This window comes from Prionailurus bengalensis, chromosome C2, assembly GCF_016509475.1.
Source record: "Prionailurus bengalensis isolate Pbe53 chromosome C2, Fcat_Pben_1.1_paternal_pri, whole genome shotgun sequence".
NCBI lineage: Eukaryota > Metazoa > Chordata > Mammalia > Carnivora > Felidae > Prionailurus > Prionailurus bengalensis.
Window position 1 is genome coordinate 60,036,273 of NC_057350.1, and position 22,208 is coordinate 60,058,480.

General features: G+C 36.3%; 1 protein-coding gene across 1 annotated transcript in view; it reads right to left on the reverse strand.

The window, feature by feature from the left end:
- The window catches only part of CFAP44 (cilia and flagella associated protein 44), a 157,203-nt gene that overhangs the window by 7,065 nt on the left and 127,930 nt on the right, over positions 1–22,208 (reverse strand). Inside the window, exons 26-32 of the mRNA XM_043594190.1 lie at positions 19,002–19,502; positions 16,294–16,497; positions 15,860–16,055; positions 6,027–6,137; positions 4,292–4,422; positions 2,898–3,014; positions 1,658–1,859 (exon numbers count right to left, since the gene is read on the reverse strand). Coding sequence (XP_043450125.1) covers positions 1,658–1,859; positions 2,898–3,014; positions 4,292–4,422; positions 6,027–6,137; positions 15,860–16,055; positions 16,294–16,497; positions 19,002–19,502 — 1,462 coding nt within the window. The remainder of the gene's footprint in view (positions 1–1,657; positions 1,860–2,897; positions 3,015–4,291; positions 4,423–6,026; positions 6,138–15,859; positions 16,056–16,293; positions 16,498–19,001; positions 19,503–22,208) is intronic.

A 22,208-nucleotide genomic window follows, 5' to 3' on the forward strand; every position in this document is an offset into this window, starting at 1 on the left:
ACAAATCCAAGCAACTTGGATTGGTTGACCAGTTGACCACCATAGTCTTCCCATTTTTTCTTTTTCAAATTAAAAAATGTAAATATAGTTCAAACGTGGTAAAATACACAAAAGAAAAATGTATCATTTTAATCATTTTCAACTGTACAGTTCTGTGGCATTAAAGTAGTAAAGTATTGGCAATATTGTTATTTTTAAAGTTGAAAAATTCACAACTTACACTCATGTTCCATATATCAAATACTACAAAAAGTATTTTTTAAAGGATAGTACTCTTTATACTGTACATCTTATAGTAACCACCTTAACTCCAGATAGATTAAAAATGCAAATATGAAGAACACTAGTAATAGAGGAAACCGTAGACAAAATATCTTTATGATCACAAAACAGGAAAGGATTTCTTAAGACCTACACATAGACACAATGCAAAAAAAAAAAAAAATTGATAACATTAGCTATATTGATTTTAAATGTCTATATCCCAAAAAAGATACACTAAACAAAGTAAAAAAATTAACTCACAAACTAGAAGAAATTTGAAATGCACTTAATGGACAAAGACAGAATACAGAAAGAACTCCCCAAAATCAATAAGAAAACAAGAAATAGAAGTAAAAAATAGGCGAAGTATATAACAGACAATTTACAGAAAAGGAAACACAAATAAATGGCAATAAATGTATGCAAAGATGTTCAACCTCACCAGAATCCAGGAAACATGAATAAAAACCATAGTGAAACACAATTTAACATCCACAAGGCTGGCAAAAAAATATTAACACTTGACAGCATCAAATGTTCCTGAGAATATAGAGTCTAGACAATTCTCACACAGTGCTGGGGAAGAGGAGAGAGGCAGGAGTGAGATAAAATGGTACAACCACCCTAGAGGGCAACTTGGCAATATATAGGAGAGCTGAAAATGCATAATCCCCCTACAAACCAAAGACCCCGGTCCTGGGGATTCACCTTCTCACATGGGCAGGGAGAGGTGTACAAGAAGGTTTACTCTAACTCCATAATCACAAAAAATAGATATACCCTAAATATCCATCGACAGAAGATTGAAGAAATAAATTCTTTCCAAGTCCTATAATGGAATATGGTAGCAGCAGTTAAAGTGAATAAATTATCTATAACAATATGGATACCTCTCAAAAATTGGTTTAATAAAGTGAACTGAAAAATGATATGAACAATATAGTACAGTTATAAACATGCACAAGATTCCATATATTATGTGTGGATACATAGATATGCATGCGTACTTACCTGCCAGTTGACCCTGGGGAAGGGGATAGCAGATAATATCGGAAAGAGAAGGGGATTAAGTTGTCCCTTCCATGTTTTAATTTCTTAAACTTGGTTGTTAGCACACAGTTACCATGTTACTCTATATTTCATCATGCAAAAAAACCTTTTAAACTTAAGAGAAATAGTTTCTATGATAAAAGACTCATTCTTTTAAAACAAGAGGGGGACGCTTCAGTGATAGGAGGAGAGATGGCAGCTAGGAAGACAAGAAGGTGTTTCCTTGCTCTCAGTGGTTCTGATTCTGTGATTATTACTGTTTTCAGAGTTGGAGATGGTCACTTAATAGTTCCTTCTCTTATCAATAGATAGTGCTAGATAAACCATGGGCTTAGTTACTCACTGCTTATAGTTTTTGCCATCTCTCTCTTTTCTCGGATAAGCTGTTTACGCCTCTCCCGGCATTCTTTGTTGAGTTTTTGCTGCTTGGAATTTTCCTCATGAAGCTGTCTGATTCGCTCTTGCAGCCGTCCCAAGGAATGGTTAGAAAAGACCAAGGTTCCAGAAAGATCATTAGGTATTTCTCCAAACACTATATGCTCTATCTATCAAACAAACAAAAACAAAACAAAAACAAAGACCGAATGAAATGTAAGATCACAGAAAGCACTTCCTTCTCTGTCCCTTGTTTTAGGTCATTGCCTTTGGACTTCTATCATTCCCACTACTGAGTAAAGGAAAGCAGGAAGTGGCCTTCAGATAGTAAGCCACATTATGTCCCTTTAGAGACAGCAAATCTTCCCACAGACTATGCCTAATGTCTACTGCATAACCAAGGAACAAGCATTTCAGGGTGGGGATATTAGACAAATTGCTTTATATGGCTAATCCAGTTTGGGTCAGGTTACACAAAATATATGTGAGGCTGATCTAAGGCTTCCCTTCTAAAATACAGCTTTCCCTCTTTACCTGACAAAAGACCTGATAGGCCTTTTCTCTGATATGTATCTTTGCATTTAAATGTAAGTTGTAATTCAAATAGAGTGTGGAAATGGGCAAAGAGGGAAAAAAGAAAAAGGACGTTTTTCTTTTGTCTTGCCCTTCCTCATTAACAAGCAGCTGTTAAGACAATTCTTGCACCATTAGTTCTTGTCTACTTAAAGATGGTGTGAAAAGTGACCTGTACACAAGATCCAAGATTTCAACTTCTAAGACGTTTCTTTCTTAAGTCATAGGCTGGCTATTTGGAGCACCTGGCTGGCTCGGAAGAGCACGTGACTCTTGACCTTGGGGTCGTGAGTTCAAGCCTCACATTGGGTTTGAGGTTACTAGAAAAATAAATAAACTAAAAAGATAAATTAAAAAAAAATTGAGTCATAGGCTGCTCATTTCATCAGACTGAAACAATTAATTGGACTTTTGAAGTCATAATGGGCCATAGGGAAATACCTGTGTTTGGCTATTACTCTTTCATAACAATCTGAGAATGGATAAGAAAAGTTAGGGTGTCATTATTCAGACAGAATTCTCAGCAAAGGACTGCACTTCTTCCCACTAGTGATCTGCGAATCTTCCCTGGAAAAGCCTGGGTGTGGTGGCTTTTCTGCTCAGATGGGGTGGGGCATCCACTCCAGACCCATCACCTGGTGGAGCTTGAGGGGAACCACAACGAGCAGTTCATTCAGACGCTGCTGCTTCTCTCGTTGGTAAGCTTCCAGGGCCTCCTCCGCTGCATTCAGATTAGTTGCCACAATTTTTACCTGTGGAAAGCCCCATGTGTGAAATGTGGGCAAGAACCAGCAAACACTATACCTCAGGTGATAAAGGAGGACATCTTGGGAGATGAGCAGGACCTGGGCTGTGATTAAATGAATGATCCCAGTTTGCAGCCCAGAAATGTATGTTATTTTCTTTCTGCTAAGTCATGATCCACACCACTTTTTCAATCATTCCTATATCCCCAAGGTTGTAAAGGTGTTGTGAATAAAAGTTCAGAAGGCCTATCCTCATCTCCCTTTATTTGCTGCATGAAAAGCAGCACTTGGCATGGAATGTCTTGGTCAAAATGGTGGGAATCTCTTTTGGCCATAATGACCTCAATATATGAAAGGAAAAAAGCCCATTTAAAGCAACAAAACTACCAACTAAAGCATTCATAAAGCATGTTCTTCATTTAAAAAACTTGAAAATCCTCCAAATCATTTCCTATTTGCAAGAGGAGAAACAATCTATTAAAAATATTTGTGAATATGATTTAAGCAATGTGTCTCTAGAAAAGAGTATCTAAGAGGGAAAATGAGCAAATAAGGCGGCCATCCCTCAACATAATTATACCAGTTTAGCTTCATGGTCTCCAACATGGGATGCACGCACCCCAGAGGGTCAACAAAGTGATGTAATGGGGTACAGAAAGACCAGTTTCCATTCCCATTTATTTTTATCTTATTCTTTTTCATTTCTTTGTTTGTGAATGTACAAAATGTATTAGTACAGTAATTCATGAATATAATTTGTAAATAAATGTACATTTATTGTGGGGATACATGCTCCACAATTTTCTTTACATATAGAAGTATGTAGTAAAAAAAAGTTTAGGAATGCCTGGGGGGCTCCCTTGGTTAAGCATCTGACTTGCTTTTAGCTCAGGTCATGATCTCATGGTTTGTGGGCTTAAGCCCGTAGACACCATGGAGCCTGCTTGAGATTCTCTCTCTCCCTCTGTCTCTCTGCCCCTCCCCTACTCATAGGCACACATGTGCACATGCACTCTCTCTCTCTCTCTCTCAAAATAAATAAAAAAACATTAAAAAAAGTTTAGAGGTCAGTGATTTAGATAAAGGAATCCAGTCTTCAAAAGGGCAACAGCTGCCACCACAAATACACTTGAAGAGGAAACACTTAAAATGTAATAATTAAAATGTTTCTTCTCTGGAGAGAAGTCCTAACTTAGGTCATTGCTATGAAATGGCAGTACTGCAGCTGGAAGGACAAAAACAGCATGTTGGGAAAGGATAAACAAGTAGGCACACAACCGTACTTTTTTGGATAGTGTGTCATATTCCTTTTTGAGGTTATCTATAATTTTCTTTTCTTCAACTAAGGACTCCTCGATGTCCAGCCTTTTCTCTCGAAGTTGAAGGGCCAGTTCAAAAAGACCCACATCACAATCTGAAAAGACAGTCAAAATTAAAAAGAAGCCCCATTGCTATAGAATGTGGTAAGTTTAGAAGTGTAGACTTTGGAGCTTCAGAATTAATAATGACCAGGATGCCTGGGTGGCTCTGTCGATTAAGCATCTGACTCTTGTTTTTGGCTCAGGTCATGATCTCATGGTCCATGAGATTGGGCCCCACTTTGGGCTCCATGGTGTTAGTGTAGAGCCTGCTTGGAATTCTCTCTCTCTCTCTCTCTCTCTCTCTCTCTCTCTCTCTCTCTTTCTGTGCCCCCCCCCAAATAAATAAATAAACTTAAAAATAAAGAATTAATAATGACTACACTTAGGGCTCCATTGTTCCAGGTGGCAATTATTAATAGTATAAGTAATCATGATAGCAATTATGATACAGTATTGACATTCTGAGCAGTACTATGAGCCAGGCTTTCTGTTAAGCCCTTTATGCACATTATCTCACTCAAAACTCATAGGCCCCTGCAAGGTAGAAACTGTTGTTCCTACTTTATAGGTGAGGACCCTAAGTCTCAGAGAGGTCATGTAACTGATATGTGACACAGTGGGATTCACATTATCTATTAATTTCCACTATATCACATCACAGCCACATTTATACACCAAGCAATAGATAAAGAATGTGAAAATAAGAGTATTACAATAGAATTTAGAAACCTTAGTTCTGACCCTAGTTCCACCACTAATAGATGAGCTGTGAGACTTTTTTCAGACCATTTAATCCTGCTATAAAATAAGCTGTATTTAATCTTTTGAGCTCTATTTCACTCATGCATGTGATTTTAGGAAGTCTCTTGTTTACAACATTAAAACAAGATTTAAACTTTATTTGAAATGAAACTTTAAAATTTATATAAAATGGCTAGGAAGATCAATTTCAGACCAAAAAGAAACTGTTTTTCCTGCACTGGACTATTCATCTATTGAGACTGTAAGAATATTGGTCTAGCTGCTTCAGACTGCTTTTACCAGGGAAAACAGTGAACATAAACTGCTAAGCGTCTCCACGAAACTGGTACAAAGTACCCTTATACAAAGCAGATTTTAAATATGAAAATTTGAATGGGCACCTGTTGGGATGAGCACTGGGTGTTGTATGAAAACCAATTTGACAATAAATTTCATATTAAAAAGAAACAAAAATAAACAAAAATAGGCTTAAAAAATAAAGGTGATCATGATATATTGATAAGTTAAAAATAAACTAAATTAAAAATAAAAGTAAAAAAAGAAAATTTGAATGGGTTTGTCAAAATGGGAAAGCTTCATTAAAAATATACACACACAGTACAATCGATAATTTCTCTATAAAATGAAAATTTCTGCATAATTTGATTGTGAATAAACTATAAATTATCTGCAAATTATTTGCCATTCATTAATGGCTGCCTAAGGGAAAAGAAAATAAATCATCCAGAGAGCCAAAAAAAATAAATAAATAATCATTGACTATACTTCATACAACTTAAACCAGTCTTGCCTTAAATTTTATTATGAGACAACTGAGAAACCAAAAAAGGACCCCCTTGGTATGCTCAGTCCATCTCCACATTTCACAGAGAACACATGGCTTTTTCCAACTTACTTGTTGGGCAAATAGAATCATCAAAAACCTCATCATCAGATCCAGACTCATCTTCATCACTCTCTAGGCTGGATTCTTCTTCACTTGATTCATCACTATCTTCTTCTTCATCTAAATTGAGAGGAAGGCATTGTTAATAAGCAGAGAAGTTCCTGTGTTAAGCTAAATCCCAGATTTTAAAAAAAAGTATTTTTTCCAATGAGTTGGTCATTAGGAAAATAACAGAGAAATCAGGCACTTAGTCAATATGTTTGGAAGAGTTTAAAATGGTTAAAGACAATCCTATCCAAAGCAATCTACAGATTCAGTGCAATGCCTATCAAAACACCAATAGCATTTTTCACAGAATTAGAATGAATAATCCCAAAATTTGTATGGAATCACAAAAGACCTTGAATAGCCAAAACAAGTCTTAAAAGCACAAAACCAGAGGTATCACAATCCCAGGTTTCAAGATATGCTACTAAGTTATAATAATCAAAACAGCATGGCACTGGCAGAAAAATAGACACCTAGATCAAGAGAACAAAATACAGAGCCCAGAAATAACCCACATTTATACGATCAATCTGTGACAAAGGAGAGAAGAATAGACAATGGGGAAAACAGTCTGTTCAACAAATGGTGCTGGGAAAACTGGACAGATACATGCAAAAGAATGAAACTAGACCACTTTCTTTGGGGGGGGGGGGGGGCGGGAAGGCACTTTCTTATACCATACACAAAAATGAACTTAAAATGGATTAGAGACCTAAATGTGAGACCTAAAACTATAAAACTACTAGAAGAAAATATAGGAGGTAATTTCTTTGACACTGGCAAAAAAACCCATCTTTCTAGATATTCCTCCTAAAGCAAGGGAAACAAAAGCAAAAATAAACTATTGGAACTACACCAAAATAAAAATATTTTGCACAGTGAAGAAAACCGTCAACAAAACAAAAAGATAACATGGTGAATGGGAAAAGACATTGCAAATGATATAAACAATGAGTTAACATCCAAAATATATAAGGAACTTCTATGACACCAAAAAAAACCCCAAATAATTTGATTAAGAAATGGGCAGAGAACCTGAATAGGTATTTTTCCAAAGAAGACATACAGATGGCCAACAGACACACATGAAAAGATGCTCAACATCACTCATATTTCAGGGAAATGAAAATCAAAACCACAATGAGGTATCACCTTACACTTGTCAGAATGGCTAGAATCAAAAAGACAAGAAATACCAAGTGTTGGTGAGAATGCAGGGGAAAAGGAACCCTCTTGCACTGTTGGTGGGAATGTAAATTGGTGCAGCCACTGTGGAAAACAGTATGGAGACTCCTCAAAAAATTAAAAATAAAGCTACCATATGATCCAGTAATTCCACTATTGGGTATTTACTCAAAGGAAATGAAAACACTAGTTCAAAAAGATATATGCACCCTTACATTTATTGCAGCATTATTTACAATAGCCAAGATATGGAAGCAACCCAAGTGTCCATCAATACACACATATATACACAATGGAATATTACTCAGCCATAAAAGAGAGGTGAGCTCTTGCTACTTGCAACAACATGGATGGATCTAGAAGGCATAATGCTAAGTGAAGTAAGTCAGAGAAAGAGAAATACCATGTGATTTCACTTATAAATGGAATTTAAAAAACAAAAACAAATGAACTAAGAAACAAAAAAAGCAGGAGCAGAGCCATAAATAGAGAAAACAAACTGATGGTTGCCAGAGGGATGGGTGAATGGGAGTAGAAAGTATAGGCTTTCCAGTTATGGATGAATAAGTCATGAGACGAAAGGAACAGCATTGGGAATATTGTCAGTGGTACTGTACTAGTGTTGTCTGGTGACAGATGGTAGCTACACTTGTGGTGAGCAGAGTATAACATAGAGTCACTATGTTGTACACTTGAAACTAATGTAATATTGTTTGTCAAGTATACTTCAATCAAAAATTATTTTTATTTAAAAAAAATTTTTTTTAATGTTTATTTATTTTTGAGACAGAGAGAGACAGAGCATGAACAGGGGAGGGGCAGAGAGAGAGGGAGACACAGAATCCGAAACAGGCTCCAGGCTCTGAGTGGTCAGCACAGAGCCTGACGTGGGGCTCGAACTCACAGACCGTGAGATCATGACCTGAGCTGAAGTCGGATGCTTAACCAACTGAGCCCCCCAGGTGCCCCAAAAAATTATTTTTAAATAAATAAAATTCTACAAAATAAAATAACCAATTAAAAACAAACAAAAAATAAATAAATGGTTGAGGATGCAGAGACCATAAGCTCAAATGCCTGCAGAATGTTGTGCAATTAATTTCAATGCATTGAGTCCAAGAGGGTTGAGACCAAGCTGCCAAACTGCTTATGCTGTGACGCATCTAACACACCCTTGGTTTTATAGGTCCACAATTACTAAATCATAGTGCCTTGAAAAGAATATTTTCATAACTTCCCTTAAGTAATGCTATTTATAATCTTTATTTAACCTACTTTGTGTGAATATTTGTCTTGCTGCAAAAATATTAAGGTGTTTGATTTTAGAGATCCTGCACTAACCCCTGTTGGGGGTGTTAGTTGACAAAGTCTCTCTTCTTTGACAAAACTGAGTCAGGTTCCTCTGAGTCCTCTCTCTGACAAGTAGTGGACCATAGGTTTGGCTATTGACCCATTTGTCCAGTTTTAGCAAGAATCCTGCAGCATCAATTTAGTAAAATTCCCACACTCTTGTTTTTGATCAGATTCCTCCTTATTCCTTATCTTCACTATCTTTTTACTCTGGCCAGGCTTCAGTAAGAATCCTGTTAGGTCAGTCTTGCAAAGAATTACCCTACCTCTTAGTAATTTTCCACCCACTGACTCCCAACCTGTTCCTTGGCTATAACTCTCCACTTGTCCTTGTTATATTCAAAGCTGTGCTGATCTCTCTCCCCTATTATAAAATCCCACTGGGGGCACCTGGGTGGCTCAGTGGGTTGAGTGTTCGACTCTGGCTCAGGTCATGAGCTCATGGTTTGTGGGTTCAAGCCCACGTTGGTCTCACTGCTATCAGCACAGAGCCCACTTCTAATCCTCTGTCCCTTCTCTGTCTCCCCCCACTTATGCTCTCTCAAAAATAAATTTTAAAAATAAAATAAAATCCCCTTGTAGTAGTGACGCTGAATAAAGTCTGCTTTATTGTTCTTTAACAAGTGCCATAAATCATTTTTTCTTTAACAGTGCCATATACAAAGCTTTTATAAACTATAAAAAAATAAATACTAAAGCTCATCTGCTCCCAAGAGTTTTAGATAAGCGATTGTAGATTCCCACTCTATGCTGTTTTCTTTTTAAACACTTTGAGGCGATTTATGAGCCCTAGATCACCAATTGGCAATTTCTATTTTATGGAACATCAAATTAGAAATAAGACATGCACCTCATACTCTCTAGAAGATTTCTTAAATTTATTATCTCCTTAAAATTATTTTAGGTGGTCTGTATCATTTTATGAAATAAATCAGCAGAGTTTAAAATTAGACTAAAATTCTTTTCATAGATTTCAACTTTGAGGAAGATGAATTAGGCCCATTTTTTTCCTATTCCTCCTGCAAAATACAGCTAAAACTTGGACATTATATGTAAAATAAACAGAAGATTCTAAAAAATGGAAAGAAGGCAGACTAAATATGAACCTCAGGACCTGAGAAACAACACTGTGGTGAATTTTTTGGGTCTTCTTTTCCTCTTATATTTCAGACTTAGAAATGAATAAATTAGTGGCCTGGAAACACCAGTAGATACAGCTATAAAAAGGCCCAACAAGAGCCTGCTCTCTCTAGCCAAACAGCCAAGAAAGAGGAAGCCTAACAAGACAAATTTTTTAGATAATACTCTAAATAAACACCACAGGAAAAAAAATTGTGGTCCCACTCCCACCCCCATAAGTGAAGGTGAAGTGGGGGAACTAGACATTCACCCTTGCAAAGCTGCAGTCAGGTACCCCACATTCCCACCACCCAGGATGGTATCAGAGAAGACCAAGCAGGGAACCGGGATATTTGTTCCTGCTGGCTGGTAACCAGCCCTGCTTTCACCCCCCACCAAGATGTCTGTGGAGACCACATGGGCACCCTGTATTTCTACTTTTACCTGGCAACAATAAGACTCACTTCCTCCTCCCACACAGGTCATATTAGAAGAAACCTAATGGAGGAGGAGGAGGAGAGGAGGGGGAGGCGGAAGAAGAGGAAGGAGAAGGAGGGGAAGAATAAGAAGAGGAAGAAGAAGCAGAAGAAGCAGAAGCAGCAGCAGCAGAAGTAGAAGTAGAAGTAGAAGTAGAAGTAGAAGAAGAAGAACCCTAGTGGAGAGTCAGGACTTTCACCATTGCCCACAGGTACCAAGGCCACCCCCACTATGTTGTCAGTAGAGACTACATGGAGAATCAGAACTCCAGAACAAAGAGATCCTCCTTCCCTTGAGTGACAGTGAAGGCCGAGTACCTCCACCTGGCAATAAGGAATATACACATACCCTTTCTCTGTCAGAGCAGTGTTAGAGAAAGCCAAATAAAACAGAGGAATTAAGTAAGATACAAAGTCTCCTAACATAATATGAAAGTTTCCAGGTTTCAATTGAAAGTTACTAATCATACCAAGAACCAGGAAGATCTCCATCTGAATGGGAAAAGACAATGGATAAATGTCAACATTAAGACGACAGAAATGTTAGAATTAATTGACAAAATATTTAAAATAGCCATAATGAAAATTCTTCAGTGACCAATAATGAACACACTTTAAGCAAATAAAAAAATACAAAGCCTGTTCAAAGAAATAAAAAGTATCAGGAAATAAATGATACAAAGAAGAATTAAATGGAAATTTTAGAACTGAAAATACAATAACTAGAACAGAAACTTAGTGAATGGGCTCAACAGCAGAATGGAGGGAGACACAGGAAAGCATCTGTAAACCTGAAGAGGGAACAATGGAAATTAGCCAGTTTGAAAAACAGAAAGAAGACTAGAAAAACAACAACAACAACAACAACAAAAAACAAATTCCAAGCCTCAGAGCCTCAGGGACCTATGGGACTATAATGAAATGTCAAACAGTCATGCCATGAGTCCCAAAAGGACTCATGTAAAGGAGTAAAGAAAGAGGGGGTTCTCAAAAGCACTTGAAGAAACAATGACTAGAAACTTCTCAAATTTGGCGAAACATAAGCCTACAGATAAAAGGAGTGAAGCCCCATCAGTATGAACCCAAAGAATCTACTCCAAGGCACCTCATGGCCAATCTTCTGGAAACTAAAGATAAAAAAATCTTGAAGGCAGTGAGGGAAAAGTGATTCTTCACCTATAAGTGATGAACAATTTGAATATCAGGGTATTTCTCATCAGAAACCATGGAGGCCAGAAGGAAGTAGCACAATATTTTTCAAATGCAGAAAGAAAAAAAAAGTAAACCTAAAATCCTATACCCAGGGAGAATGTCTTTCTGAAATAGAGGAAATCAAAACACTTTCAGATTAAGGGGGGAAAAAAATTGCCACTAGTATACCTACCCCAAAAGAGCAGATAAAGGAAATTCTCTAAACAGAAGGAAAATTCTTTTTTTTTTAAGGAACTTGGAACATCAAGGAAGAATAAATATGATAAGCAAAACTATAGGTAAATATAATAGGCTTCCCTCCTCCGTTTGGGGGATTTAAAGGCAGATGAGGATTCTATACATGACTTAAACTGGTAAAATGATGACACTGGTGGTCTGGGATAAATTATGTATATATAATGCAATTTATAAATCAATCACTAAAGATGTTGCACAATGAGATACACTCAAAACACTAGAGAAAATTAAAATGGAATTCTAAAAAATGTTCAAGTAGCCCACAGGAGGACGGGAAAATGTAGAAGATAGAAAACAGAGAGAATAAAAAAAAAATTAAACGACAGACTTAAGCCCTAACACATCAAATGTAAATGGTTTAAGTATACCAATTAAAAGACAAAGAGTGGGTGAAAAACATTAACTATATGCTATCTGCTAGAAATTCACTTCTAATAATATAGTCAAATTGAAAGTAAAAGAAAAGATATATCATGCAAATATTAACCAAAGCCAAGCAAGAGTGGCTATATTAACATGAGATAAAGTAGACTTCAGAGCAAAAAAAAATTACTCTAGACAGAGAAAGACCTTATATAATGATAAAAGTGTCCATCTACCAAGAAGACATAGCAATCCTAAATGTGTATGCATAAAAATAACAGCGCTACAAAATATGAAGCAAAAACTGACAGAAATGAAAAGAGAAATAGATAAATTCATGATTATATTTGGAGACTTCAACACCGCCTCTCTCAGCATTTGATTAGAACTATACAGAAAATCAGACTACATACTACAGAAGTTGGTTAATAGCATCATTAACCAATAGGATCTAATTGACAGTAATAGAAGACTTAACCCAAAACAGCAGAATATACATTCTTTTCAAGTACCCACACCAAGACAGACCATATGTTAGACCATTAAACAAATTTCAACAACTACAAAAGAAGTATACATCATGCATAATGTGTTCTCTGACCACAATAGAATCAAACTAGGAATCACAAACAGAAAGAAAACAGGAAAATCTCAAAACACTTGGACCCAAACAACATACTTCTATATAATCCATGGGACCTAGAGGAAAGATCAATGCAAATTTTAAAACTGCATTAACATGAATGAAAATGAAAAAAAAAAAAACTTACCAAAATTTGTGGAATACAGCTAAAGCAGTGTTGGAAATTATAGCACTAAATTAGAAAAGAGAAAAAGTCTTAAATCAATAATTCACCTTAAAACCTAAAAACAGAAGTGCAGAATAAATCCCAAGCAAGCAGAAGGAAGGTAATATTAAAGATAAGAGCAGAAATCAATAAAATTAAAAGCAGAAAAAAGCAAAAAAAGTAGAAAAAAATCACTTCAGCAAAGAGCTGGTTTGTTCTCAAAAAGATCAATAAAATTGAGAAACCTCTAGCAAGTCTAAAAAAGTAGGGAAATAAGAAAAAAAGCTACCAATATCAAGAATGCAACAGGTGATATTACTACAGACATTACTAATGACCTTGCAGACATTAAAAAAGATAACGGAAATACAACATCCCTACACACATAAATTTGGCAACTTGGATGAGACAGACCACTTTCATACATACAAAAATACAAATTACCACATTTGAAAAGTTCTATAACTATTAAAAACATTGACTCTGTAATTTTAAAACTACCCTAAAGAAATCTATAGGTCCAAATAGTTTCTCTGGAGAACACTGCCAAACATTTACATGATTAACACCATACACATTATCTTCTAGAAAATCAAAGAGAAGACCTCCTGATTCATATTTTGAAGCTAATGTTATCCTGATACTAAAACCAGACAAAGACAGTACAAAAAGGAGAAACAAAGCAAGCTACAGACCAATGATCCACATGAATATATAGACATAAAATTTCTTTTTGTTTTGGGGGGGTTTAGGTATTTTTGCTGTGCGTGTGTGTGTGTGTGTGTGCGTGTGCGTGTGTGTGTGTGTGTGTGTGTGTGTGTTTTAAGTAAGTTCCACACCCAACATGGGGCTTACATCACAACTCCAAGAGCAAGAGTTGCATGCTCTACTGCCTGAGCTAGCCAGGCGCCCCTAGACACAACATTTTTAAATAAAATATTAGCAAATAGAATTCAACAACATATAAAAAGAATTATGTAACATAGGGAGAGGATATTTCAAGGGTGTAAGTCTGATTCAATAATCAGTAATCAGCCCATATAACCCACCATATTCACAGGCTAAAGAAAAAAAATCACATAATCATCAACCAATGCAGAAAAACATCTGAAAAAAATCAATACTCATTCATAATGAAAACTAGGAACAGAGGGGAACTTCCTCAACTTGATAGAGTATCTATGAAATACCTACAGGTAGCATACTTAATGGTGAAAGATTGAATGTTGTCCGCCTCAGATTAGGAATAAGGCAAGGATGTCAGCTCTTGGCACTCTATTTCAATATAATACTGGATGTTCTAATCAGTGCAATGAGGCAATAAAAGAAAATGGGCATAAAGATCAGAAAGAAAGAAATAAAACTGAACATATTTGCAGATGAAATTATTGTCTACATAGAAAATCCCAAGGAATCTATCAAAAACTCCTAGACTAAGTGATGTCACAAGTTAGGTGATCAATATCTAAAAAGCAACTGTATTTCTATATGCCAGTGTGAACATGTGACACCAAGATTAAAAATAAAACAGCATTGGGGCGCCTGGGTGGCTCAGTCGGTTGAGCGTCCGACTTCAGCTCAGGTCACGATCTTGCAGTCCGTGAGTTCGAGCCCCGCGTGGGGCTCTGTGCTGACTGCTCAGAGCCTGGAGCCTGTTTCAGATTCTGTGTCTCCCTCTCTCTCTGACCCTCCCCCGTTCATGCTCTGTCTCTCTCTGTCTCAAAAATAAATAAACGTTAAAAATAAATAAATAAATAAATAAATAAACAAACAGCATTATAAAATTGTACTAATGTGTATTATTAGTATGCCACTTATTTCATTTTCTAGGATTTTGTATGAGATTTTAATAAAATATTTCTACTGCTAAAAAAATTAAATAGCACTTAAAATCACTTTTAAAAAAGGAAATACTTGGTATAAATCTAACAGAACATGAACATGAGTTTTATGTTGAAAATGATGCAATGCTGATGAGAGAAATCAAAGCTCTAAATACACACTGTGCTCATTCACTGGATGATTCAATGGAGTAAGGATGCAAGTTCTCTCCAAACTGATATAAAGGTTTAATACAATTGCTGTCAAAATTCCACCAAGATTTTTTGTAGATATAAAAAAATATTCTAACATATGGGAAGTTACAGGAAATAGAATAGCTAAAATAATATTGGAGAAGATGAATAAAATAGAAGGAATTAGTCTACCTGACTTCAGAACTCAATGGCCTCTGTAATTAGGATTGTAGTATTGGTGAAGAGGAGACAAATTGATCAACAGAGCCAAACACGCAGAAATAGATCCACACAAATACACCCAAGTGATTTTTGACAAAGATCAAAAGCAATTCAATGGGAGAAAGCTTTTCCAACAAATGGTGCTAGAGCAATTGGACATTCACAGTAGGCAAAAACAGACCTTGGCCTAAGTCTCACGCCTTATATAAAAATTAAGCCCAAATGGATCGCAGACTTTAATGTAAAACTATAAAAATTTTGGAAATAGATAGGAGAGAATCCTTGGGACCCAGGGCTAGGCCATGAATTCCTAGACTTTGACACCAAAACAAGATCCAAAAAAAAGAAAAATTGATAAATTGGACCTCAACAAAAAATAAAACTTTTGTTCTGTCAAAGACCCTGTTGAGGGAATGAAAAGAACAAGCTGCAGACTGGAAAAAAATATCTGCAAAGCATCTGACACAGGACTAGTATCCAGACCATAACAAAGAACTCCTAAACTTCAAGAATACAAAAGCAAAAATCCCATTCAAACATGGGCAAAAGACATGAAGAGATATTTTATCAAAGATGACAATCAATTGGGAAATGAGAAGATGTGCTTATTAAATGAAACTACCCTAAAGCTGCCTTGGACCAGATACACACACACAAGTTAACTACAGATGGTTAGAGACCTACAGGTTTATAATCTCTTCTTCAACCTCAGAGCACCTCTGTCTATGTTGTAGTGAATAAAAGGTGAGAAATATGTCCTTAGCTACTTCTCCATTTCATGCTAACGAGAAAAAAGATAAGATCATATGTTAGAAAGAAATTCAAACCGGCATCTCCTTCAACCTCCTTTTTCTTCACCCGCTTAATCCTCTTCTTCAGGACTTTCATGAGAAAATTAGTAAATTTATTGTTTTCTCCAAGAGCTGCTTGGAAACCAGCATAGAGTGCTTTTTCTTGGTCCTGGAGCTTGGTGATTTCATTCTTTTTCTCTTCCATCTCTTTAAGAGTTTCATTTATTTTCCACTAAATGAACAAAAACAGGAACAAGTGATAGAGTATTTCTGATAAACCAGGCTCAGAGAACAAGGTATAGTACAATGTAAGGTTACAATTCACAAACATTTGGAGGGAGAAAAGACAAGAGAGGAGGATTAGAACAATGGAGGGAATTAAGCTGAGAAGATGAAGAAGGAAAAGAAGAATCAAGTCCCCTCCGTAACTAGAGGATACAGCCAGCCAGCACTCTCCTGTCCGTTCATACTTGCATATCCTGTTCTTCTTTGTCTAATGAATTAACACGCTCTTGAAGTATGTTCTCCTGTTTTTCAAAATTCTTGAGGAGAAGCATTTCTTGAAATAATGTGACATGGTGAAGGTCAGATAATTTCATCTGAATATCTAGTTTCAGTTTCTGATGCCTCAGAAGACGAAGCTCTGCATCAAAGGTGACAATCAGTTCTTTGATCTGAGGTGGAAAAAGATTTGAGAGTATATGAAAAGTTAAGACCAGGTAACTGTATTTTTAAAACTACCTAAAAATACCAGTTTGTTTAGGTAAAAGCATTTTCTCATTATACCCTTATTATGGAGAAATAATTATATGGGCTCATGTGGCATGTATGTGTAAGTCTTACAAATCAACTTAAGTGGTAGGGATTCTGTAACTATAGTCCTTCCAGCTGTTTCTTTACCATTGATTAAGCCATTAATTGAGAATGCCCTTCTTGCTGTACTGTATGGTTTAAATCGCAGACTATGAGCTCCTTGTGCATAGTGTTTATATCTGCCTCCACTTTACCCGACAGTATCTCTACAGTGCCTCTCATACAGGAAACACCAAACATTTCCCTCAACTTCTTATTCTGAAAATTTTCAAACATTTTAAAGGTGATTTAATTTTATAGAGTTGGGCTGAGAACAAAGTACTCCCCAAGCCCTGGTCTAAACCTTATCTCACGGCCATCCCAATGATTTTAAATTCTTGGTTTTGCTGATCGTGGCACAGTTTCCTCCTCACTCTATCCCGAAGGAGAGGAAGACATCAAGAGAGAGTCCCAAGGTCTGGTTCTCCTGAGGAAACTAGTACCATAGGTAGAAGACAAACCATTCCATGTTTTTCATCAGTCTGTGAATCATGGGGATCCTCAACAGTCAAAAACCTGAAATGAGTGAGGGCCCAGCATATGGCTGAAAAAAATTAAGAGATCTGTAGTTTGGGAACAGTGAAACTACTGCTAGAGAATTTGAGAGCTTAAAAAAAAAAAAAAAAGAGGAGTACCTGGGTGGCTCAGTCAGTTGGGTGTCTGACTTCGGCTCATGTCATGATCTCCCAGTTCGTGAGTTCGAGCCCCGCGTCGGGCTCTGTGCTGACAGCTCAGAGCCTGGACCCTGCTTCAGATTCTGTGTCTCCCTCTCTCTGTGCCCCTTCCCTACTTGTGCTCTCTCTCAGAAAGAATAAATGAATAAACTTTAAAAAAAAAGAAGAAACCTTTTAATTATCTATGGTTGTAGACTAAGTGGGCTCCTCTTTAATGTTTGTTCAACAAATTTGAATTATTTTGATATTTATTTCAAGGCAGGACTGTATTTATTTTAGTGTAACACCATTCTGGAACTGTAACACTTAAACACATAGGTGTTCACACTTGTTTTGCTGTCACTTATCTGATAGTCTATAAGCTTAATTAGGATAGAGAATATGTCTGGCTAGAGTACTGTTACATCCCTGCTACCTAACTACCACTATTCCTGCGCAAAGAATGTCCAATGCATATGTTAATACCATTAATACATTAGCTACAATGAAATCAATCAAACTCTTTATTGAATATCTACCATAGGTCTGGCATTTCCTAGACACTGTAGGCAAATCAAAAGATGATTATATGTGGCCTTTCTCTCAAGAGCTGTGAAATCTAATTTGCAAGACAAAAATAACACATTTGAGCACTGAGTGATGTACAGAATTGTTGAATCATTATATTGTACCCCTGAAACTAATACAATATTGTGTGTTCATTATACTTCAATAAAACAAAGAATACACATAAAACAGCAAGAAACATAAGTGCAAAACCTGAGGTGCTACTTATAGGTGCACTTGGAGCTTAGAAAAAAGATGAGTATGTAATGTGGACAGAAGGTTCTGGAGAAGATTTGGAACTGTGATGAGTTTTGAATGATGACTCACATTTGAAAGGAAAGCAATGCAAGTAGAAAGAGATAACAAAGGAAAAAGCAAATATAAAACTGAGAATGGGGTGGGGAACAGAAGCAGGGAGAGGGAGGAAGAGTAAGGCTGGATGAAGTACAGATATTGGGTGAAGAATACGTTTGGGAAACTTTCAGGGGTGCCTTCACAGGGTGGAGCTGGACAGACATTTAGGAACAAAATTCTACGCTGCTGGCAGCAGAGAGCTGTCTATCTGGGAAAGGTCCTTTTCCTTCCAGATTTAGAGCACCTCCTATACAACTGGCCCCAACCTGATCTTGTTTCCTAGGAAAAAAAATAGGTGCCATTCCAGCTCCAGAACAATTTTGAAGCCAGTCATCACCATGAACACTCCCACTAATGAGGCAAATCACACATTAGAGAAAGAGAAGGATGTAAAAACCAGAGGGAGTCCCATTTTCTCTGGAAAGTTTTTAAATTGTGTTCCATCCATCATCTGAAAGCTGCTCCATCACTTGCCCTTTACCAAGACTTGAGTTAGATGCTGATTAACATGGATTTGCTCTTAATTCTTAGCTTTGCAGAAAGCAAAATGTTTAAAAGCTCCAATGTTCTTGGGCAGAGGGCAATGATTTCCAGAAGGCCAGAGATGGGGAGGAAGCCAAGCCTTCAGTGGGCTGGTCAGTGAGAAAGATTATTATAGAGAGTGTGTACACACACACACACACACACACAATAGATCTAGTTCTTCCCTTCTCCTCTCTTTCAGCTTTAAAAGGCACAGTTTCACCCCTTACCCTGTTGGTCAAATACTCTTGCATGTACACATGCTTAATCTCGTCTCTCTTCATAATCTCCAGCTCTAGATCAATTGGATCTGCTTTTTCAAATTCCATTAACTTTGGAGTATCTACAATGAGTGCTAATGCCCTTGATGATCTAGACAATGAATCTCTTGTTGTCAAATCACCATCCTTTCCAGAAGAGAGTTTGAGAAATCCTCCACCTGCGCCTGTAGACTGTCTCTGTTCCAGTTCAGAGGGCTTTTCATCCTGAATTGTCATACGCTCTTGCTTAAAATTTAGGAGAATTTCCTCATCATAGTGAAATCTCTTTTCTGGAACTTCTTCTGGGTGTATCTGAGGGATTTCAGGAATAGGGATGTGCTTGGATATGTGAAGAGTTGACTGAATGCTCTTCAGTTCTTGCACCAGGCACTGTATTTCCTCAATAACAGCCACTTTAAGATCTCGAAGAGAGAGGATGCATTTGTTCATGTGCATTTTCTTTGAATGGGCCTAATAAAAAGAACAGAAGGAAACAAAATGACAACCCAGTTTGAAATATGATTTCTGTCCCTTGACAGGTATCCCTAGTAAAAAGCCAAAATAAAAATTTTGTTATCTAATTATATACAGGATTATTCCTATTCTCTACTAAGTTACTCTTTTGTCTAACTTTTAGGCTGTTTCCAATTTAGCTTCTCCAACAGAGGAAGACAGTATGGATGTGACCTCTGGTATCCCTCAGCTGGCCTGTAGGGCTAAGTTCTGCTGTTCTCTTCCTACCATCCAGGGGAAGTTCTTCCTGAAGGCTTGTACTCAGCCAAAACTTAGACAGTAAAAGCTCATTCTCTGGTCAGGAACACACACACATAACTGCCCTTCCCAGATGGAAACTCAAATTCCATTGGCTGAGACACATTTACGGTTGCCTACTTATGGCTAAACTACAGTTTAGCCTATATTTCTTCTGTATTTTGGCTACATTATTACTGTTATTTCTTGTGCAGGCACAAGAATTGCAATATCATAGCACACCAAGAGATTCCAGGATACTTCCTTTGTTCCTGATCCACTTATCTAAGCCAAGTTGTGGCCCCTACCTCAAGCCACAGGAGCCATTGCTCCCTCATTACGAGCTGTTTCCCCACTCTTTGTTTTCAAAATGTTCTTACAAGAGCCTATAGGCACATGCCACCCTAATCCTGTATACAATTAGGTAACAAGATGGTCCAAAGGCTATTAAGAGTTACTTTGCATAAATATACAGGTTAAAAAAAATCAAAATATACTTCTCCAAATTGACAGTAATTCTGTATTATTCAGGAACTTTAACAGCCAACTCACATCAATGGATACATGACCCAGATAGAGTATCAATAAGGAAACAGTAGCTTTGAATGACACATTAGACCAGATGAACCTAACAGATATATAAAAAATATTACATCTCAAAATGGAATACACATTCTTTTCAAGTACAAATGGAATATTCTCCAGGATAAATCACATGTTATGCCACAAAAAAAAATCTCAATAAATTTAAAAAGATGGAAATCATATCATGCATCTTTTTTGACCAAAGTGGTATGAAACTGGAAATAAATTACAAGAAAATATTAGAAAGAACATAAATATATGGAGGTTAAATAACATGTACTCAATAATGAATGGATCAACTGAGAAATCAAAGAAGCAGTAAAAAAAAAAATACATGGGGACTCATGAAAATGAAAAAAACAGTCCAAAATCTTTGTAATGCAGCAAAAGCATTTCTAAGAAGGAAGTTTATAGTGGTAGAGGTCTACTCAAGAAACAAGACAAAGCTCAAATAAACAACCTAATCTTACACCTAAAGGAGTTAGAAAAAGAACAAAGCCAAAAGCTAGTGAAAGGAATGAAATAATAAAGATTAGAGTAAAAGTAAATGAAATAGAGACAAACAAAACAAAGCAAACAACAATAAAAGATCATTAAACCAGGACCTGGTTTTTGAAAAGATAAACAAAAGTGATAAACATTTAGCTAGACTAATCAAGAAAAAAGAGAAGACTCAATAAATAAAATCAGAAATGAAGGAGGAGAAATAACAACTGACCTACAGAAATATAAGTTATAAGAGAATATTATGGAAAATTATACTCCAAGAAATTAGACAACCTAGAAGAAATTAATAAATTCCTAGAAGCATATAACTTTCTAAAACTGAAGAATAGAAAATATGAAGACTAATTATTAGCAATGAAATTGAATGAGTCATCAAAAAACAAAAGTCCAGGCCCAGATGGATTCGTAGGTTAATTCTACCGAATATTGAAAGAAGAGTTAATACCTATTCTTTTCCAAATCTTCCAAAATATATGAGGAAGGAAAGCTTCTAGGTACAGCCTATAAAGCCAGCATTACCCTGACATTAAAACCAGACAAAAATCACAATAATAACAATGAAAACTACTACTACTGCCACAGGCCAATATCTCTGATGAACATAGACACAGAAATCAATAAGATATTAGCAAACCAAATTCAACAATACATTGAAAAAATTATTCACCATAATCAAGTAGAATTTATTCTTGGGGTGCAAGGGTGGTTCAATATTTGGAAATCAATGTCATATATCACATTAATTAGAGAAAGAATTCACACTATATGATCATCCCAATAGATGCAGAAAAAGCATTTGACAAAATTCAACAACCATTCCTGATAAAAAATCTCCCAACAAAATAGGTTTATAGATAACATACCTCAACATAATAAAGGCCTTACATAAAAAACCCACAGCTAACATCATAACTCGATGGTGAAAAACTGAAAGCTCTTCTTCTGAGATCAGCAACAAGACAAGGATGTCCACTTTCACTACTTTTATTCAACATAATACTAGAAGTCCTAGCCACAGCAATCAGACAAGAAAAAGAAAGAAAAATGCATCCATATTGGTAAGGAAGAAGTAAAATTGTCACTATTTGTAGATGACATGATACTGTACATAGAAAAAACCCTAAGGACACCATCAAAGAATTACTAGAACTGGTCAATTAATTTTGTAAAGTTGCAAAATAAAAAAATTAATATACAAAAATTTGTTGCATTTCCATATCCTAATAATGAAGTAGCAGAAAGAGAAATTAAGAAAACAATCTCATTTACAATTGCACCAACAAAAATAAAATACCTAGCAAAACTTAACCAAAGAAGTGAATACTTGTACTCTGA